General features: G+C 48.3%; 1 protein-coding gene across 1 annotated transcript; it reads left to right on the top strand.

Moving 5' to 3' along the window:
- The first annotated feature begins 9,366 nt into the window (after positions 1-9,366).
- On the top strand, positions 9,367-18,620 carry SNAI3 (snail family transcriptional repressor 3). The gene is made up of 3 exons (XM_035121083.2): positions 9,367-9,467; positions 12,265-12,897; positions 16,520-18,620. The coding sequence occupies exons 1-3, from the start codon at positions 9,389-9,391 to the stop codon at positions 16,702-16,704; spliced, it is 897 nt and encodes a 298-aa protein (XP_034976974.1). The 5' UTR covers positions 9,367-9,388; the 3' UTR covers positions 16,705-18,620.
- Positions 18,621-22,070: the final 3,450 nt, after the last annotated feature.

The following is a 22,070-nucleotide window of genomic DNA, read 5'->3' as shown; positions in this document are numbered from 1 at the left end:
GGGCCCTTCCAGTTTGCCTTTTCCAACCTGGTGCCCCTGGTGATGTTTGGTACTTCACATTCCGCCAGCACAGCCATAATATAGTGTGGCTGATGGGAGTAATCCAAAACATCTGGAAGGTGCCAGGTTGAGGAAGCCTGGCATACAATAAGGGGAGCGGTACTCATGGGCATCCAAGGAAGCTGAAGATTATGGGCAGGTAAAACAAAGTACTTCATCTAGCACCGAGTTAAACTTTGGAACTCGCTCCAATAGGAAGCAGTGATGGCCAGCAACCTAGATGGCTTTAAAGGAGAACTCAACAAATTAAGGGAGGGTCATGTTATCAGTGGCTACTAGCCATGATGGCTATGCTTTGCCTCCACCATTGCAGGCAGTAATGCTTCCAAATACAGTTGCTGGAAACAGCAGAGGGAAGAGTGCTCTTGTGCTCAGGTCCTGTTTGCAGGTTTCCCAGTTCAAGAGAAGGGGGAAAGGGAGCTTTTGTTGGCAGTTTAGGGAGCCAAGTATTGCTTAGCCTAGCAAGCTGTTAGTCCCATAGCAAGGCTAGCAGGTGTTATGGATTTTTTCCTCTGCTGCAAATGTCCCAGAGTACTGGAATGCCAAAACAGTTTGACTTCCTGAGCCTGAGCCAATTGAGATAAGCCTGGCTCAGATCAGGAGTCCTTGCTTCCCAAGCACACCACCTACTGACTCATTAACTCCTGCCAGTGGGACTAACAAGCCTGGGTTTTGTCATCACAGGCCCCTCTTCATTCTCATGTTTTCAGTCTCTCCCCCTGCCTGCCTGACAGCTGAATCCATGCTCAGCATCTTTTATCAGGGGTGACGCAGGATGCAAGGAGCATCTTATCTCCCGCCTGGCTTCTGTCAACAGCACAGCCCCAACCTGTGGCTACTTCAAGGGCCATAATCATCATGGCTGTCTCAACTTCAAAGGCCTTGTCTCTTTCGTCAAGTTCTTTTAATGAGGCCAGAGTGCTTAACGACTTCATTATACTTCACCCCCCCCCCTTTGCACTTCCTTGCCTGCCTCTTAAATGTGCACAGAGGTCATTGAAGCAATGGAAAACTCCACTCTGTTGAGAAATCCTGATGGCGAAGTGGGTTGGAGGGACTCAACAAGTGAGTTGTGCGACAAAAGTCCTTTCCGTCTTATAACTTTGACCTCTCAATTATTAAAAGCACTAACAGGGATTTCTAAGGTAAATCAAACCTCCCACTTATCCCTCTAGCCTTTCTTTAAATCCTCTAGCACTCGTGGGTTTTCAAAAATAAAAGAGAGTCCTCTTCCAGCCTAAACGTGGCCAGGTACCTATATAGACTCTGGGCTATAAGTAAGACTGTTCCTATGTGTACTCAGATAAGGGTTTCACTTCACTAGAAACTCCGAACCTGTCTCCTCCTTTAGCCCCCCCCCCTTTTCTTGGTGCACTCTCAGCCACAAACTAGCCTTTCTCCTCTAAAAGGCAGTTTTGACAGTTTAAAAGAGTTCCCCACCAACTGGGTTCCTGGATACCTTAGCTGGAAAATGAAATAGACGATTACTGGTATGACACTTTAAAGATGGATATTTATTGGCTTGAATCTTAATGGTTGCTTTCTGGTATCATTGGTACAAACTTAATTTCACAGGTAACGTTCTTGGTAATCAAATAACAGAATACCTATCAACTACTTCATCTACTCTAAGTCTACCTTCTCCACGGCCACCCAAGCTCCCACACAAAAAACCCTCAACCGCCACTTAACGCCTGCACATCATATTTAAACCCTCGGCAGTCACTCCTCCAGCGGAATGTTGCTGCCAGTCACCAGGGAGACTGGGTTAACCCTTCAAGTGGCCTGCTTGGAGAAGCAAGATACAACAGAACATTTCTTTTTTAAAAAAAAAAACAACCGTCACAAGTTGCAACAGTGAACAAGTCAGTGGTGGTCAAACTCGGCTCTCCAGCTGTTTTGGGACTACAATTCCCATCATCAATGACCACTGGTCCTGTTAGCTACGGATGATGGGAGTTGTAGTCCCAAAACAGCTGGAGGGCCAAGTTTGGCCACCACTGGAATAAATTGATAGGATGCACCAAGAAACCTAACACTGCCAACTTGGAACACCTGTAGGGCTATATGGACTAATGCCAATGCAGGACAGCTGGTGCCACATAGCGACCGATGCAATTTTATGCCTACTTGAAAGTAAGACCCACTGGGGCTTCCATGTGTACAGGATTGCAGCCTAAGCAACTGAGCTACAAACCAGCCATTCCTCACTTCAAATATTGCTTCTGCCATGAATGCTTTGTAGGTAGCCTTGGCCTCCCCCATATTTTATGGCCTGCCTTACAAGGGTGGAGTAAGGATTACAGCTAGGTAATGTGTGGGGAAGCTTTGCCCCTCCACAGGTTGCTGAACAACAACTATCATCCCAAGTCATTGACCATGCTGCCTGTGCCTGATGGAAGCTGTCATTCAGCAACATCTGGAGAGACAAACGTCTCCCACCCCTGATCTACATGAAGTCCTTTGGAAACACACTGTAAATGCTTATTTAACATTCAACAACCTTCCGCAGCCTGATACCCTCTATTTGGTTTGGACAACAGTGCCCATTGGCTGTGCTGCTTGGGGCTGATAGGGGTTGTAGTCCAAACCAGCTGGGGTGGGTGTGTGGAAAGTTCAGTATTTGCCATACCAAGGATGTGCCATTTCAGATGTTGAACTCCCAGTCCACATCAGCCGCAGGGATTGGTCATGCTGCCTGGGGCTGATGATTTAGAAGTCTAAAATAATCTAAAGAGCACCAGGTAGGCTGCAGGCTCCCCATCACTGGGTTGACAGCTGGAACTCTGCAGAGTTTCAGACTGGTCCATTCTATTGCTGAGCACTGTGATCTTGCCACTGTGTCCCATATTGACTGGGCTTAAGGGCCTGCCTGGAAAGCTTGAGAGAGCCGGAAGAGGGTGGCAGCACTGAACTGAGAAAGTGCTCTACACAATGAGACATAAAACTAAGAGGGAACTGGATCTGTACTCTCGGCTCTACCATGTAGCTGGTGTGTTGCATAAATTCAAGTCCCTGAGCATATTCTTCATTGGTATGCAAGTGATATTTGTTTCCTCGCTGCCTCTGTTTCCCCCCCCCCCCGCCAGGGCAACGAAAGTACAAGGTAGGAATTCCTTCTCTTCCCACCCTGCGAAAGCTCTAAGCTGAGGAGCAACAGCCTCAAAGTCACCTGATGCTTGCTGCAATCCAAGGAACAAATACGGCAGCCAATACATGGCTGTTGGACTGTTGTTGTCTGCATTCCTTGCTTCCTCACTCATCTCAATGGGATTTGCTCTGCAATGTGGATCCATCAGGCTGCAGTCAGAAGAGAGAATTTCTTCTGCCCAATGTGCTCCCTCTAAAAATAAAATTGCAATTACTAGAGCAAAGCTTCAGCCCCTTCAGCCATATCACAAACCCCCTAAATCTGGGCAATGCACTGTTTGTATATCAGAATGGAAGGGGAACATGGGGGAGTGTCCTCCAACCTGCCCTTGTTCAGTGTCACAAGCACAGAGGAGGGCCTGTATCTCATGGGAGGGAGCATCAGCTGCTTTGCATGCAGGAAGCCCCTAGTTCCATCCCCAGCATCTCCAATGAAGAAGTCCATTGGCAATCCGTTGTCTACACTGACTGGCACCAGAGGCTCTGCTTGGAGGATTATGGACAACTTTGCCTCAAGCAAACTTCTCATCTCTTTTCCCACCCCAGTAAGTATAACACAGTCCAGCAGCACCCTGACTACTTCTGGGCAGAGTTCAGCAAGCTGAGGTACCGGTAGCTACTGAGGGTTGAAATAGAAGGCAAAGAAATTTCCGTATGGCTCTTGTCCCTATTCCTAAAGAGCCCCTTTTCAGTGCTCCGTGCTGGGACGTTTAGGAAGGGACAATCATGCCATCGAAGAAGTGCATTGCCTCACTTTGCTATTTCCAAACAGATTAGGAACATCTGTACATACACACACACCCCAGATCTTGTTGGGCTCCAAATTCCCAGGAGCTCCTGCTGCTGGCATGGCTAATAGTCAGGGATAATGGGAGTTGTAATCCAGCAAGACTCAAAGTGCCACAGGTTCCTCATCTCTGAGATCAAAGGATCCACTAACAGGTGATGCTGGGATGGAAGGAGCTGCTTGAGACCCTGAGGAACCACTGGAGACTAGGCAGATGTATAAATAGGACAGATCTTGTATAAAGCAGCTTTTTGTTGTTGTTCCTACATTAACATGGCAGCACCTCCAAGCATGTACAGAGCGCACTCCTCATTACTGTCAACTCAGGTCAGAGAGTGTGGCCTTTGCTCTTCCCCATACACCCTTTCTTCATCCCCCCACCCCTTAGATCTGCTTCTCAGGCTTGCTGTTTGACACCCAGGAGATGACCCTTCTGAGAACAGCTTTTCCCCATCTCTTGCGTCTGAGCCAATATTTGTTCTGAGTGACTTTGGTACAAGCAGTCATTTCCTGCTGGTCACTGGGTCTGGATGGAGGAGGGAGAATGGGGAAGGCTTTGCTGTTTGGTCAGTTAAGGAGTGGTGACTGCATAATAGAATCAACACAAGAAATGAGTCTTTGGACTCCTTAAAGGAGGTATGGTGGTATCATAAAGCAGGGATGGGGAAACATCTGTGGACCTCCAGATGTTGTTGGACAACAACTCCCATCTGTCCCAGCCAGCATGGCCAATGGTCAGGGCATGGGACTTGTAGTGCCATGATCAAAGCGTTTAAAATGCATGGCATGGCATGGAGAAAGTGGATAGAGAAAGTTCTTCTCATGGTCTCACAACAGTAGAACTCATGGGCATCCAATGAAACTAAATGTGAGAAGATTAGGACAGATTTTTAAAAAAGTACTTCTTCACACCACACATAAACTATGGAAGTCACTGCCACAGGATGCAGTGATGGCCACCAACCTGAATGGCTTTAAAAAGAGGATTAGGCAAATTCATGGAGGATAAGGCTGTCAATGGCTCTGCCGCCATGGTTGGTCGGAGGCAGTAATGCTTCTGAATACCCATCGCTGGAAACCACAGGAATGGAGAGTGCGCTTGTGTTGGGGTCCTGCACAATACACACATACACACACACACACACACACACACACACACACACACACCGATTCAGAGGAAATGAGTTGCAGCCAATGGAAGCTGAAGGGCCAAGGGGGGGAAATGCCAGAGGTAGGAATATGGAACTCTCACATTTCCCTGCAGAGCACAACTGAACACAAGGAAAAAACCAGACCTTTTTTAACAGTAGACGTTGGCGATGAATCTGTAGAGCAGGAAATGATTCCATTAACGCTGAAATTGGGACAATCCTTTTCTGATGGGAGAAAGATCACACCACTCTTGATTGAGTCTGCTCTGAATTGAATTTGCTGGCAAAAACTTTAGTCATTTCACTTTGGGCTAGACATAGATGAGACCTTTTGGCAGGTGCCTGCGAGGCAGATTCTTCTGTCTTTATACCGCCTCTTCATGGAGCAAAATTCTAGAAATGTAACAGTGTCATCAAAGTGAGAAAATGCCATGACGCCTTTAAGAACCAAATGTTCGAATGTGGCACTAGCACCTTTACAGGTCGTGTAGGCTGCACGCGTCGTCTGGCAGGAAGTGGCTAGTGGGCTTTTATGATGTGGTCGGGGACCTGGGCAAGAAGAGGTGTCATGCTTCCTCTGCCTGCCATCGCTCCATTGCTCTGATGTCAGAGGGGTCAGTGCAGGCAGCCTGGGGCTCCGTAGCTGAGTGCTAAAAGGAACCTAGGAGGACAATGTTAAAAGGCAGCAAGTGGCCTTTGCTAAATGAAGAGGAAACTTCGCTAGAACCTGCTTAACACATTGCTAGAGTGGTATTCAAAGCTTCTTGACAGAAACTCCTGGCCGTAGGCAGATGGCACCAATTGCTCATTCCGTTTGCTACATATGACAATTGCTGCCTTCACAGGAACAGAGGAAGCTGCCTCAGGTGAAGTCAAACCCACAGTCAGTATTGCCTGCACTGGCTGGCAGCAGCTCCCCAAATTTTCAGACAGGGAGTCTTTTCCGCCCTACCTGCAGATGCTGGGATTGAACCTAGGGCCTTCTGCATGCATAGCAGCTGCTCTATCACTGAGCTATGGCCCTTCCCCACATCAGACTTGTGAAACAGACTGTAAAGGCAACAGGACTGGAGAAGAAGGAAGGCTTCCTTTGGCAAAGGACTCTGAAGCAGGGTGTCTTCACCCTCGCCATTTCCCATCTGCTCTCAAGCATCCCTGTAGCAGGGGGTAGGCAACTGGGCATAGCTTCAGTTGGGGAGGGGAAGGGAAGGCAGGTATCTTCAATGAAACCCCATACTCTACTTCCTGACTCCTTCCAGTTTTAGCAATATCTTTCTTTCTTTCTTACTTACAAAATGAGAACACAAAATACAGACTAAAACAAAAACAAGCCAATCCAGAAGGATATATTAGTTGATGGTATCTGAAGCCTCTGAGAGGCCAACGAGAATTAACAGGGGCATATTTCCCCTATCTCTCTCTCCTGACAGATGTCATCATACAAGGCAACCAAAGCAGCTTCTGTGCCAAAACCGGCCCTAAACCCTAACTAAAATGGATCTAGAAAATCATGTCGCTCTGTAGCTTTTCCCCAAACAAAAGCTAAAGCAGACATCACAAAAAGGCAATGGAGACTGGCCCCCTCTGGCCCCTCCATAATCTCAGCACTGCTTCCAGACTTAAACACCTGCACCTTTTAAAAAGGTGTTTGGAGGGGCCATAGTCCAGTAGATTAGAGCATGTGCTTTGCATGCAGAAGGTCCCAGGTTCAATCCCCTGCATTCCCAGATAGGGCTGGGAAAGACTCTTCTCTGTCTGAGTTGGTAGAGCATGAGACTCTGAATCTCAGGGTTGTGGGTTTGAGCCCCATGTTGCGTAAAGGTTTTCTGCATTGCAGGGGGTTGGACTAGATGACCCTTGTGGTCCTTCCAGCGCTACAATTCTATGAAACCCTGGAGAGCTACTGCTGCCGTTCAGTGAACATTATATTAATTCACTTATGGAACTTGCAAACTGCCCTTCATTAAAACAGATCCCAGGCTGGTTCACAAAGATCATCTTAAGGCATCAATGCAACACAGTTAAACATTATGAAACCTACATCCAAAACAAACTTGACATTTCTATAAAAAATTCTCATAAAGAGGAAATCAGAATACAGCAGCCATTCATAACCCAAGGATCAGGAGCAGGCCAACTAAATCCCACCAAAGGCTGGGGTAAATTGTCCTGATGGTCTGTTTTGATATGGGCCCATTTCCTCTGCTCCTAAAAATTAGCCACTGGCCTTTGGCATATATTTGAAACGAAAAACAAAGCTCTTTCCCCCTGCCCCAGCCTGCCTGGGTAAACCAGTAGCAGAAGGCAGTCAAGGAGGAGCAAGATCACATAATTGTCTGTTTTCTCAACTGATCCTCCTTCAAGCAAACTGCAGCAGGAGGAATTCTGAGACACAATGGCCAGGTGAGTAAGTTTATGGGGCTGAGCTCTTCCCGATAATGCTTATCTTGCCCCCACCCCACTGCCATGCTTCAAAGGGGTTAGCAAATATCCCCTAAGCCCCAGAGATCTCCCAGTGAAGCAATGGGGCAGGAGGTGGGGTGGGGAGGTGGTGACAGAGGATAAGCAGGTCCAGGGTGGAAAGAAGGCCTCAATCTGACTCAGCCAAGATTGGGTCTGTATTTTACAAGCTAAAGCCCAAGGGGGGAGGAGAGGAAAATTGATCCCCATCCCTGAAAAATTAAGTGTGTTCAGGGCTTAGCCTGAGCCAGCATGCAGCCCCCAAAAGATTATGTGTAGCGTCTGAGCATGTGCAGTGTACAATATCTACACACATTTCTGTCCATCCTGACAAGCAAGGGGCATGATCTGAGTTCAAGGGCACATTCCAGCCAGGCAAAAACACTTGAGCAGGATGTGAACCTGGGCCAGTGAGGGGCATGACCTCAGAAGGCTAGATGGAAAGCTCTGTAGGGCCACATTTGCTTCCCACTGCTGCTGTAGGGAGATGGGATGCGGCCGTTTGGAGTTAACAGGCATGAAGTGTGAGTGGGGAAAGGCAGGCATCTCCAAACTGCAACTGGTTCATTCCCTGTCCTCAGAAGAGATGTGCCCAGAAGGGTGAGACTCTGTCATAGTCTGTTGCAGCAAAATTCAAAAGGAACATTGTGGCATCTTAAAAACACACCAGTTTCATTACGGAAGAGTACGGTAGCCACTTTTGTTCGCTGCATTAATGTTGTCCTCAGCTGGCAGGTGCATCTATGCCTGCATAGCTAGATGTAAGACCAGCCTTCCAGAACCTGGTGCCCTCCCCTGTTTGCAGGACAACTCTCATCACCCCCGGCTAGCATGCCCACACTTTCAAAAGGGCCCTGGAAGTGTTTTGAGAGAGGTCTTCTTGCTTGCTTCTTATGCCATATGCACACTTCTTTTATCCTGCTGACTCTTTTGTCAGCATTCAAATAGACTTTGCAGATTTCCGAATCAACACAAAACCTGCCCCCCTCCCCCAAATAAATCTACTTACTCAGGTGGGATAAGTGCACAGACAAAGCGCAGCAGCTTTGGGAAACAAAGACCCTCTTGCCTGATTTGTGAAGGGCTGTGGTTCAATGGTTAGAGTATCTGCTTTGCTGGCAGATGGTCCCAGGTTCAATCCCCTCCACAGAATCTCCAGGTGGGCTAGAAAATATTCCTTGCCTGACAACCTGGGAAGCCGCTGCCAGTCGGTGTAGACAATACTGAGCTAGATAAGCCAATGCTCTGATCCAGCTGGCCTATATTCTTGTGCCTGTGAATAACCATTGCTGGGGGTGATTTGGAGAGGCTCTTCTTGCCCTCCTGCCCTGTTTGTGGGCTCCTGGTTGTCGACTAGGCTTGTGAAAGCTGGAGCAGGGCTCTAGGTACTTCAGACGTGGAGAGATAAAGCCCTGCCGCACCACACCGTGTGTATGGACAAAGTCGCCGACGCGACATGCCTTTCCTTTAAGCGAGGGGTGGCGGGAGAAGCTGACCTCGCCTAGCCGGAGTTTGGACACCTTAACCTTGGAGGCTAGCGGGAGGATTCAAGGTGATCCCCTCCTCTGGCCCGAGCGAGCCCGCCGCGGGGCTTCCCCGGCGTCGTGGTCGTGGCCGCCCCTTGGGCTTTGCACCTGCCGCGGGGAGGGCGGCCCCGGCGGAGGCGGCCAAGGACTGCCCCTCGGCCGGCGGTTGGCTCGGCGGGAAGCCCATGCTAATGAGCCCGCGGGTTTATTGCACCTGCCCGGTCGACTCGCTTCGCCGGGACTCTCCGCTCGCCATGCCGCGCTCCTTCTTGGTCAAGAAGCCCTCCAGCACCCGCGTCCCCAACTACGGCCAGTTGGAGACGCGCCGCCAAGGTAAGGAAGGGCGAGGTCCGAGGTGGTTTGCGCCCAGGGCGCGCGGCGCGCTTTGGAAAGCTGAGCGCGCTGACCACGACGGGTCCTTCCAGCTTTCCCTTCTCGCAGCTCTCCTCGAGCGCTTTTCTCTGACCCGACCCCCTGCCCCGGTCTATAGAGCAGGCTGTCTCCCTTCCCTCTCCACATTTTTACCTCCAACCAGCTTCCTTTTGCGCTTCAAACTCCGAGAGGCGCGCTCTTGCGCTTGTTTACTCAGAAGGCAGCTCCGCAGGGGCTTTGTCCCAATTATGCCTGCCTAGCATTGCGTGATATTTTAAAGTCCTTTTTGCTGCTTAAAGAGAGCTTGGAAATAGAAAACTAATTTGCAGCACAAGCCTATGCGTGTCTGCCCGGAAGTAAGTCCCTTGGCGCTCAATGGCATTGACTCTCTAGTAAGTGTGTTTCGGACTGTGGCTTTCGTTTATACCCGGCTCTTTTCTTGGGCATAGCTGCCAAGTTTTCCCTTTTCTCGCGAGGAAGCCTATTCAGCATAAGGGAATTTCCCTTTAAAAAAAGGGAGAACTTGGCAGCTATGGGGAAGGGGGTCCGCGTGCGGTTTTAAAAGGGGGGTTACCCCCCCACACACACCATCTGAGTTCTCAAGTATAATTAATATATTAGTTTTTTTAAAAAATAAAGTTAATCTAGCAGAGATTATTTCTCCGTTCTATCTCACATTTCTATGTATGCAATTGCCGTTATTCCTTGTCGAATGCAAAATGCCCATAGGCAGCTTGGAGGAAAAATACAGAGTTTTTAAAATAATACAAATGAAACATAGTCGCCAAACATCAACAGCCAGACCTCACTCAACAAGAAAGCCTGAATAAATGCAACATTTAGGTTCAGCAAGAGGAATCTAAATCTACGAAATTAAAGCCAACAGTGGAGAGAATATGTTAACTCTAGGACACTAAAAAGCGTTTCTGCTGTAAAATACTGTTAAACTGCTAAGATTATTTTTAAAAGGTGGGGAGTGCCTAATATTTGCCCAGCCCCAGAAATCTGTAGAGTGGATGCCAGGGCAAAAGGAGGTTTCCCTTCTCCCTGCCAGACACACTTCAGTACATGCTTGTATGAGAATGTCTACTTGGTGAGTTTCGTAGTCATTTATCCTGTACCTTTGTCACATCAAAATAGCTTCCCTGGGTGTGTGGTGTAGTTGACTGTGTGGTGTCAAAAGTTTCCACACAGCTAGTGGCACCTATTGGCAACTGAATGTGCTGTATTGTGCATAAATAAGATGCATGGAAAGGCTGGGGCCACCATGTCACAGCATTGGTGTGAAAACCCTGTTGTGTTGTCATGGGGTGTACCCAGTGTCCTCCTTGTGGTAAAGTGTGATGTGTAAAAAGTGGCCTGGAGGGTAGATTTCACTCAAACAGCAACTTTTCTAGGTTAGGTAGCCAGGGTCCCTCTACCCTTGCACTGAACCCTTTTGTACACAGATAAAGAATGCCAAGATTAGCAGGTGGCATGCAGATATTTTAAAAATGCCAAGTGTTGCCTCTTTAGGACAGGATAGTATTTGCTCTACAGTATTCATAAGGGTGAGCTCAATACCGTAATACTTTTGTGAGCATCTTGGCACTTCAACGCAAGGCTCAAATGTGGCTCTCCAACCCCCTTACACACTTCTTAGAAGCTCACTTTGCAAAATAAAACTTATTCTTAAGTTAACCACTATGGCCACGTGGTTGCAACAGGCAGCATCTCTCTGAATGCATTCTATTATATGTTTTATTTGTTAAAAATAATGCTTCCAGGTTACCTTAGTGTCTGGTGTGCTGATTCCAGTGCTTGATACATGGCACTGCGGGCAAATTGTGTTTCTGCGACGTCTGCGCCCGTATGACGCGTGTTTTGCTGGAACTGTGTGTACACTGCATGTGCATATTGCAGTGTTATGAGTGCATAATGCAAAATGTTTTGAGTGAGGCAGCCTTGAGGAGAGATTTCTATGCAACGGTTTATAATACTGGAAAGGAGTTTAATTAAACTATGGAACTCACAAGAGGCAGCGATGGTCAACAACCTAGACAGCTTTAAAACAGGATTAGACAAATTAATGGAGGAAGGAAAGGCTATCAATGGCTACTAGCCATGATGACTATGCTCTGCCTCCACAGTTGGAAGCAGTAAAGCTTCTGAATACCAGTTACTGGGAACCACAGGAGTGGAGAGGGCTCTTGTGCTTGGATCCTGCTGGTGGGTTTCATAGAGGCATCTGGGTGGCCACTGTGGGATGAGGATACTGGACTAGATGAGCCATTGGCCTGATCCTGCAGGCTCTTCTTATGTTCTTATGCCTCTTAGTTAAAACCAACTACTGTATTGTATTTACTTTTTTGTTCTGTATCGGGAACAAAAATACAGTAGATTATATTTTTAAAAAGAATCTCAATAAAACAATAGCAAATTATTAAAAACTAGCGATCCAACAGCAACAACACAGAATGATACAATCACAAGGGACAGGCTGCAAAGTCGGATCCAACAACACAATTAGTTTCTGTAAGCCAAGGTCCAAAGAGGCCTGTTTGGAAAGTTCCAGGTATGGAGCCTGCCTAGCATTTCATGCCTGTCTGTTTGCCAGCCTAACATCCTTCTCTGGTGGGCATCTGAACTGGGCTTCAGATACAGGGAATGAACCATTTCCCAAAATATGCAGGCTAGGCATGTTGTCTGGTAGTGGTGAAGGGGCTTTTGAGGAACACTGGCTGCTTTTTATTTACTTGTTTTGTGTGTCTCTCCCCAGAATCCAGTGGATTGTGCCACTCCTGGAGAGGGGCAGCATTCCCCCTCCTCAGTCAAGATGGCACGCCTTGTCCGGCAGCCCCCTATGAAGCTGGTAGCCTCTGGGACCACAGTTCTGCCATTGCTTGCCTGTCCCCACCTCTCCCACAGAGCAGCGAAGCCAAAGGGGAGCCCACATCGAGCTCTCAAGTGGTTTCTGGGAGCAGCCCTGGAGGCAGCTGGGGCTCTGCCACCCCTCTGCGTGATAACCAGAACAACCTCAATCTTCCGTTGGCATTCAGCCTGTTCCAAAGGAGGACTCCCAACCTGGGCAGCCCAGCAGAGGGAAATAGAGACAAACTGCAGGGGCCACAAGGCATAGCTGCCGGCCCCCTGGAGACGTTTGAGTGCCCGGACTGCCGCAAGGCCTACAGCACCTTCTCAGGCCTGGCCCGACATAGGCAGCAGCGCTGCAAGCTGCAGGCAACCATGGCAAGGAAGTATTTCAACTGCAAGCACTGCGACAAGGAGTACGCCAGCCTGGGTGCCCTCAAGATGCACATCCGCACCCACACGCTGCCTTGCATGTGCAAGATCTGTGGTAAAGCCTTCTCCCGGCCTTGGTTGCTGCAGGGGCATATCCGGACACACACAGGTAGGGGGCGACCTTGAGGAAGGGGGCAAATATGCATGGAAAAGAAGGGAAAGCAAAGTGGGGGGAGGTTTGGAGAACACTTGCATTTTGGTGTGGCTGGGGGGAACTGTTGGGCGCTCACACTCTGCTATGATAAATGTTGCCTCTGCTGTTGCTACAAGGAGGTTCTATTTATTTCTTTTATTTGATATTTATTATTTATTGAATGTAATTCCTCCCCAAGAAGCCTAGAGCAGCACACAGATACACTATTTAAAAACAAAGCAGAAAGATTCTAAAACAGTTAAAACATTCTGAAAACAATTAAAATTAAAAACAGTTTCAGTTAAATCGTTTTCCAAAAGCAATTGCAGTTAAAGACATTATTCCATCCAACGATCACAAGGTTGCAAGGAATACTATTTTTCAGCCTGCAAATGCCTTTGTATGTTTTCAAATTCTTTCTGAAAGTTACTAATGATGGAGACAGCCGTACTTTACTAGGGAGGGCATTCTACAACTGGGGAACCATCACTGAAAAGACCCTGTCATGGGTCAACGCCAACCGGGCAGCCTCACCTGCCAGTTGTAGGATCCAAGTTGGTTGGCACTGTATATAGGCCACCCTTTCCCCCATTTTATCCTCCCAGTAACCCTATACGGAAGGCAAGAGTGAGTTGGTCAGTGACCCAAGCTCACCCAATGAGCTTCACTAGGTCTCCCCTGTCCTGGTCTGAGATTCTAACCATTCCACCAGCCTTCTCCTGAAATGCACTCTGCACATGTTCAGAGAGGCACTCGTCTTGTTAAGTCACCTGAACCAGCGCTCAGCTCTGGGTTTGTAAATGGGTTCTGGGCCTAAGGTGGAGTGAACCTCAACCTTAATTAAGCTCTGACTTAATTGGGATGGATAACTCAGGATGTTTTTTACATATATATAGCATTGTCCACCTATTTTCTCAGTGTGCAAGTGGAATTTGCTATACTGTACAAAGAAACACATACAAGAGCCTTTGCCTCACTGTTTTTAAAAAAATCCTGTTAAATCGAACCTCCCCATCCAGAAGCAGTGTACCTCTGAATACCAGTTGTTGGGGGAACAAACCACAACTGCAAGCTGTTGCTACCAGGGCTTCCTTTGTCCCTCCACCACCTGGGTGGCTACTTCTGGGAAGCAGACTGTTAGGCTGGAGGGTCCTTTGCTCTGATCCAGCAGGGCACTTTTTATGATTCACTGGGCAGAAGCGTTTAAAGGGGAAAGGTCACCCAAGAGCAGCTGAGAACTGTTATGCTGGAGAGAACCTCATTCCAATCCAGCTGAGCCCGTCAGATGTTTTTTATGTAAATACTGCGTCAGACTTGCATGAATAACTCCAGTGTAGGGCATTGCCCCTGAAGTTGTTCACGGCACAAGCTATGACTGAACAGCTGTGAGCCAGTGTGGCGTAGTGGTTAAGACCTGGGAGACCAGGGTTCAAATCCCCACTCAGCTATGAAGCTCACTTTCTCTCAGCCTAAGCTGAGAGGGTGGTTCACAGGGTGGTTCTTTTGAGGATAAAATGAGGAGGAAAAGGAGAACTATGTATGCCAACTTGAGCTCTCTGGAGGAAGGTGGAATATAATTGTAAAAATAAATATGTAAAGACTTTTCCTGGCCCTGTGAGACTGGACCCCTGCTATTACTAGATTTCTGCTTAATTTGTTTTTTATGATACTGTTTTTATGTCTGGGTTTTTGTAAGCTGTTTGGGTTTTTTTTTTAAAAAAAGTAAGCAGTTTAGCAATGTGTTTTCAAACAAAAAATTATAATAAAATAAAGTTTGCAGTGCAGGGATGCCCATTGTGAGAGAAAGTCACTGTGCCAAGCCCATCTTTGTTTTAGATTAGGAATGGGAGGCCCGGTGGCTTCCAGATATTGTTGGGCTCCAACTCCCATCAGCCCCAGCCATCATGGCCATTGGTTGGGGATGATGGAACAGGAGAGTTGTGCAGTGGCCTGAGAAAGAACAGTTAGTGGAAGAGGATACCCAAGCTGCCATCCTTGGGACCCCTGGAAAACTCACGAAGGCTGCTAAGCCTTGGGGCTGGATATGAGCCATGCAGCTGATTGAGTGCTGAATGAGAGGCAGTCCGAGGAAGCTCCATCAAGCCCATAAACGCAAGCCAAGAGTGAGACATGAGGGTGAGGTGAGCAGGTTCCAGGAACTCTCTTGGTTGTCTGATTTTGGAAGGGAGTGATCTGTGAGTTTTGTTTGAGCCCTTGGTGGATGGGTTTGAGCCAGGGTGGATGGTTGGAATCTCAGGTGAGAGCCAGGAGGCTGCGAGGTTTTCATTGAGGAGATTGTGGCAGAAGGAAAGAGGAGAGGGAGAGGGAGAGGGAGAGGGAGAGGGAGAGAGATATAATATAGATATGGTTTTATTGTGTATTTTTGTAGCATTTACTGCTCTAGTTTCCTGTACTAAAGTGGTATAGAAATGGTCTAAATCAGGGGTCAGCAAACTTTTTCAGCAGCGGGCTGGTCCACTGTCCCTCAGACCTTGTGGGAGGCCGGACTATATTTTGGAGGGGGGGAAATGAACAAATTCCTATGCCCCACAAATAACCCAGAGATGCATTTTAAATAAAAGGACACATTCTACTCATGTAAAAAAACCACTGATTCCAGGACCGTCCGCAGGCCAGATTTAGAAGGTGATTGGGCCGGATCCGGCCCCCGGGCCTCAGTTTGCCTACCCATGGTCTAAATAAAAAAAAAAGTGATGGGAGGGCCACAGTGTGGTGTAATTTGAGCATTGGACCTGGGAAATCAGCCATGAAGCTGGCTGGGCCAGTTTCTTGTCTCTCAGCTAAGTTACCTCATAGCACGTGAGGATAGAATGGGGAGGGGAGAACCATGTACACCACCTTGAAATCCTTGGAGGAAAAGATGGCATATAAATGTAAGAAATAAATAAATGTTCAGGCCATATTCCTAGAGTAGCGCTCTTTGGCCCCCTGGCGCTTGTGCTATGGAGTTTTGCAGGGAACTGTCTTCTCCCCAGTGCTGTTTAGCATCTATATGAAGCTGTCACAGGTTCATGGAGTGAGCACTACTTCACCATAACATTGGAATCAGGAGAGACCGTGAAAGTTCTGAATTAGTTTCTGAACATAGCGGTGGAATGAATGAGGGCCAATAAACTGCTTGAATCCTGGGAAGATGGGGTGGGTAGTTCCCACGTTCAGGAGATAGGCAGGTTACCTGTTCTGGATGGAGTTGCACTCCTTATGATGGAGCAAGTGGATAGTTTGAGGGTACTCCTGGATACATCTTTATCACTTGAGGTTAACGTGTCCTCTGTAGCTAGGAGGCTCTATCTGGTTCACCAGCTGCTGCAGTTCCTGGACAGGGATAGCCTGCAGCTCATGCATTGGTAACCTTGAGGCTGGATTACTGCAATGTACTGTATGTGGGGCTGCCCTTGGGCCTGGTTTGGAAGCTCCAGCTCTAGTGCAGAATGTGCTGGCCAGGTGGGACATCTATATGACAACACGAGACTCTGTTGCTACAGCATCTTCACTGGCTACCAAACCAGGTTCAAGGTCCTACAACAGCCCTGGCATTGCCTGCTCATCCGTCTTTCTTTCTGGCCTCCCTTTCCAGGTGAAAAGCCCTACGCCTGTTCGCACTGCAGCCGAGCCTTTGCCGACCGCTCCAACCTCCGCGCCCACCTGCAGACCCATTCCGACATCAAGAAGTACCAGTGCCACACCTGCCTGAAGACCTTCTCCCGGATGTCCCTGCTCCTGAGGCATGAGGAGACGGCCTGCTGCCCTGCTGCAACCTGAGAGCCATGTTGAGCTTGGCTGGCTACCTGGAAAACGTAACCTGAGACCACTTGTGGAGGTTAGGAGGAGAGTCCCGGACGACTGAAGATCTGCAGCAGCAGAGCCTGGAGTTGCGTCCTGCAGCAGAAGTTGGGTGTGTTTTCTTCTTCTTCTGATTCAGATTCTGCAACTGGGTGGTACCTACCGCTCCAAAGAGTGTGTGGCTTGACCTTTTGGTTGCAGCAAGATCTAGGTGCATCTCAGTTTAGGAAACAGAATGGTATATGGCCCCATTACTCTTGTGTATTTTGAAAAAACAGCAAAGGGGCCTACATATTAGGGTGGCGTTGAATCCCCTGGAGTCCTTCTGCAAATGTGTCTCCTCCTCCTATTGTGCTGTCATTGATCCATCCAAATGGTGCCATTTGCATGCTGGTGGCATGCATCCCCTTAGCTGCTAGCCTGCTTGGTCACTAGGTAGTCGAGGAGGCCTCTTCATTTCTGCATTGCTCTCTGGGATGGAGTCCAGAGGAAACCCAGGATAAGGGATCCTCTGCCTGAGTCCACCTTTGGGTCATTTGCAGGAAAGCGATTTTAAGCTTCCCATTCTTGGATGACTGTTATCGGGGTGTCCTGCATTCTTCCAGCTCCCCACAGCAGTTGCTTTGTGATCATGGATGTGGGACCTTCCCGTTTCCAGAAACTTGCCTTCTGGTCTCCCACATTTCCAAAAGAGAGCAGGGAATGATGCCAGACTGGGCCTCCCCAGCTGCAATGGCCAAATAGCGATGGTCTTCTCAAGCACCTGTGGTGGGAGATCTGCTGTGACTCCTGCTCATCTGATCAAGGTCTGTTTCCAGGGATGTCATACCAATCAGTGTTTCCTGGGAGTATGGAGGCCACAATTTACAGCTCCTCTTCCTTCCTCTGCCCAGCTTTCAGTTTCCACGAACACTGAAGCTTTTGTAAAGAATAATCCGCCTGGGCTTGGCAGATCCAGTATATACTTGCTAGGATGGATACAAGAGCTCAACACCACCCATTAAATCTGTTCCCATGAAGAAATTCATTGGTTGTTGTTTCCCAAGCTACTGGGTTGTATCCAGTATTGATCATGCTCTGAGTAGACTCATTTAAATTAATGGGCATAACTATCCTAGATTTGTTTCTTTCAGTGGGTCAGCTCTGAGTAAAACGTGATTGGCTACACCTCATTCCTTATATCTCTGCATACCCCATTCTCTTACTGCTTACCCTTCAGCTTAATAACTCCTTAATGCACTTTAACCTCCTGTTTAAACTCCACAGCTAGAGGCAGTGTTGCTTCTGAATAATGTACCAGTTGCTGGAAACCACAGGAAGGGAAGTGCTCTCTTGCGCTCAGGTCCTGCTTCCCACAGGCATCTGGTTGGCCACTGTGAGGACAGGATGCTGACCTAGATGGGCCACTGGCCTGATCCAGCGGACTCTTATTATGTTCTGCCTGCTGTTAAAGGGGTGATGAAGCAGGAGAAACAGTAGCAAGGGTGTCCCTTTGCCTCTTGTGTCCATGTGCACATTACCAAAAAGCAAGGCCTGTACCACCCTTCCTAACTGCCACTCTATCTGCGGTAAAAAGAGAATATCCCCTACTCTCAAGGAGGCAGAGCAAAGAATTCTGGGTTAGGTTCATAGAGATTCACCTTCCTTGAAACTTTGAGATGGGGTTGTGGAGGAGGGGAGCTACAGAACAGTGACTTGGCATTGCTAAAAGTTGTTATTTTTAATTCTCTGCTGCTGTTTCTCTGTTTTCTGTACATTTTTGTTGGTCCTTTGGGTTTGGAGAGAGCCCCACCTCCCCAAGAAATCCCAATAAAACTATTCCAAATGATTTCCGTGACCCCATTTTTCATTTAATGTGTCCCTTATTATTGTACTGCTATCTGTAATCATGAATGCTCTTTTAACACCTTCCACTATTTCACAAATGAGAAAGGGGATATGATTTGGTACACACCTATTTTCATGAGACTAATAAATGCCCAAGCCTTCTCTGGCTTTCGTATCCACATTGTTGAAAGACTCAACTCTGGGCCCCTCCAGACTGGTGTTGTTGTTTTTTTGCAAAATGTGATTGATGCACTGGTCAATGGCTTATACTGGACCATCCACACATCATCCAGCTTTCTGAAGCCTTGGAGAGCAGCTGCCTTTCAGTGTAGACCAGGCATCCCCAGACTTCGGCCCTCCAGATGTTTTGGACTACAATCCCCATCATCCCTGACCACTGGTCCTGTTAGCTAGGGATCATGGGAGTTGTAGGCCAAAACATCTGGAGGGCCGCAGTTTGGGGATGCCTGGTGTAGACAATACTGAGCTAGTTGGGTCAGTGGCCTGAGTCTGTATAAGGCAGCTTTCTGTGTTCCCAGGCAAAGTTCATTCTTTCATGCATCCTCACATCCATTGCTCAGGAGGTCTTCCCAGTCGTCTGCGCCTTTCCATTTCTATTTGAGCATCTCTTTCTCTCTCCCAAGAACAGGCTGTTAAGAGGAAGGAGAGGCTCGCTGGAGCAATGATGTCAGCCACGTTAATATTTATAATTTGGGCAACGGGGTGAGGGCAACATTCTCCTTCGCCGGAGTACGTAAATAGGGTGCGGAGCTGCCTAAAGGAAACTGCGTTGTAAACGGGCCCTTCTATTTTCAGCCCCCAAGTGGCTAAATACGGTCGTTCCACCTGTCCGCCCGAGGGCCAGAGCAGGAAAGAATGTTGTGGGGTCTAAAATAAGCTCAAATGTTTCCTCTCTTCTTCATGTGGCAGATGGAAAGTGCTGATAAATATAGTGCAGGACTGCCGGGCTGGTGGGGGGTCCAGGCAGACGGCCAGCCACCAATCCGCTGAGCTGGGCCAAAGGAGGGAGCATTGATCTGGAATGAATGGATGAGTTTTTCCACTCGTCCCAGGCTGGGTTGAGCTGGAAAGTGTACCTGATGCTCTTGCCTGCTCTTTTGTCCACAAGCTTTTCCGACAGGGCTGGGGCCTCCCCGGGTCAAGAGGGAAACTGCTTTAGTCACCCCATAAACACACACAGTCAATACAAAGCAAAGAAATGGCAGCTATTTTTCTGTGTTATTGCTCATTTTACTTATATCCCACCTTTCCCTCCAAGGAGCTCACAGTGGTATACATGGTTCTTTTCCTCCCCTTTTCATCTTCACAACAACCCTGTGAGGTTAGGCTGAGAGATGGAGACTGGCCCAAGGTCACACCCAGGGAGCTTCAGGACTGGGTGGGGATTTGTACCCTAGGTTGTAGTCTAACATTCTAACCATTACATTGCACTGCCTCTCAAAATGTTATCCTCACAGGGCATCCTAAACGCACCTAGGTGATGAACCCATGGCACAACTGTCATAGAATCATAGAGCTGGAAGGGTAAGCTAGTCCAACCCCCTGCAATGCAGGAATCTCAGCTAGAGCATCCATGGCAGATGGCCATCCAACCACTCCTTAAAAGCTTCCACAGAAGGGGAGGCCACCACTTCTCGTGGGAGTCTGTTCCACTGCCAAACCGCTCTTGACTGTCGGAAAGTTCTTCTGTCATTTCCTTGCCATTTTGAGTAAAGTCCCAGGCTGAGACCCAGAGGTACCCCAGAACCTTGCAAAGGATGAGGATGGAGTGGAACAGTAAGGATGGAGTGGAACAGCAAGAGCGATGGAAGTCACACACCAACCAGCCACATGTCCTTCCTCACGACCACTTAAGAGAATTAATTTAGGTTTACCAATATAAATCACTGCTGTTTTGTAGAACATAGCACTGTTCAAAATGATTTGTTAATAATAATAATAATAATAATAATAATAATAATAATTTATTATTTATACCCCACCCATCTGGCTGGGTTTCCCCAGCCACTCTGGGCGGCTTCCAACCGAATATTAAAAACAGTACAGCATCAAACATTAAAAACTTCCCTAAACAGGGCTGCCTTCAGTTGTCTTCTAAAAGTAAAATAGTTGCTTATTGCCTTGACATCTGCTGGGAGGGCGTTCCACAGGGCGGGTGCCACTACCGAGAAGGCCCTCTGTCTGGTTCCCTGTAACCTCACTTCTCGCAATGAGGGAACCGCCAGATGAATTATCTGTAGTCAGGCCATTGTTATCCCGTGTGTCTGTGGAGCTTGCACCCAAAGGAGGCATGGTCTTCCACTTAAGAGGGGTGGGCCAGAAGATGGAAACCAATCTTCCCCCAGTATTAAAGTGGATGATTTTGCAAATATTTCTGAGGTACTTTGCAGCAACGGTCACCCCCTATGGGATTATGGGATTCCATTCTACAATAAGACATGCAAGAACCCAAGCCCACTTGGGAGACAACCTCCTCCCCAGCCTCCTTCCCACTCCTATTCCTAAATGAGTTGTGTAAAGGAACTCTGCACATGCTCATGTGAACCTGTTTTTTGTGGTTTTTGTAACCACATCACTAGGGCTCCGTGAACCCTCCGTCCCCTGACATTCATTCAGGAATGACGGGATCATGGCGCAGTCAGGAGAGGTCTGGAACGAAATGACCTTGTTTTTCAGTTTAGTTTTACAATCCAGAGTGTTTTACAAGCTGCCGTCAAGTGACCTAGTGTGATCCGATGCTGGATACAAGAGAGGAGGCATTGGTTATAGGACCACGACAACCACGCCTCTCTCCCATCTCAGTTTTCTTTCTCCCACGGCAAAATGGAAAAGCAGCACTGTCCCCCTAAATACCAGCCCCTATAAATAATCCTGACTCGGGGCAGGCCAGTTCCTCTGGCACCTGCACCAAGAAGGGCAAAAATAGAGGCGGTGTTTCTATCTATACCCTGCTGGCCGGCCCTCCGCTGTCTATCTATAACCTGCTGGCAGGCCTTCATGGAACTGACCGTGGACACATCCAGAGGTCTCTGGACACTTTGGATGCTTGGCAGGTGGCAAAACAAGCCCACCAGACGGGTCCAGGGAGATCTGAGCTAGGTGGAATTGAGAGCAAATCACCGTGCCCTGAACTTTTCCATGGAGAGACAGGTGCCATTCTGCTCCTCTCGTGAACAGAGCAGAATGGCCATGCTAGTACCTTGAGGCAGCCTTTGCCAACCCTGTCAGATGTTTTGAACAACAACTCCCACCAGTCTCAGCCAGCACAGATTCAGGACTGAGAAAAGGAAGTCCTTACGGTAGCACCTTTGGAACTCTCTCCCACAGGGGTATGAGCAGGGCCTTAGACCACGGTTGACCTATCCCAGGGGTCCCCAAACTACGGCCCCCGGGCCGGATGCGGCCCAATCGGCCTTCCAATCCGGCCCGCGACGACCCCCGCCGCCCGCTGCCGCCGCCCGCTCTCACGGCGCGCGGCGCAGCGGCGATCTGAAAAA

The sequence above is a fragment of the Zootoca vivipara genome, chromosome 6, assembly GCF_963506605.1.
Source record: "Zootoca vivipara chromosome 6, rZooViv1.1, whole genome shotgun sequence".
NCBI lineage: Eukaryota > Metazoa > Chordata > Lepidosauria > Squamata > Lacertidae > Zootoca > Zootoca vivipara.
Note: the sequence above shows the minus strand (reverse complement) of the source record. Positions and strands in the feature narration are given on the sequence as shown.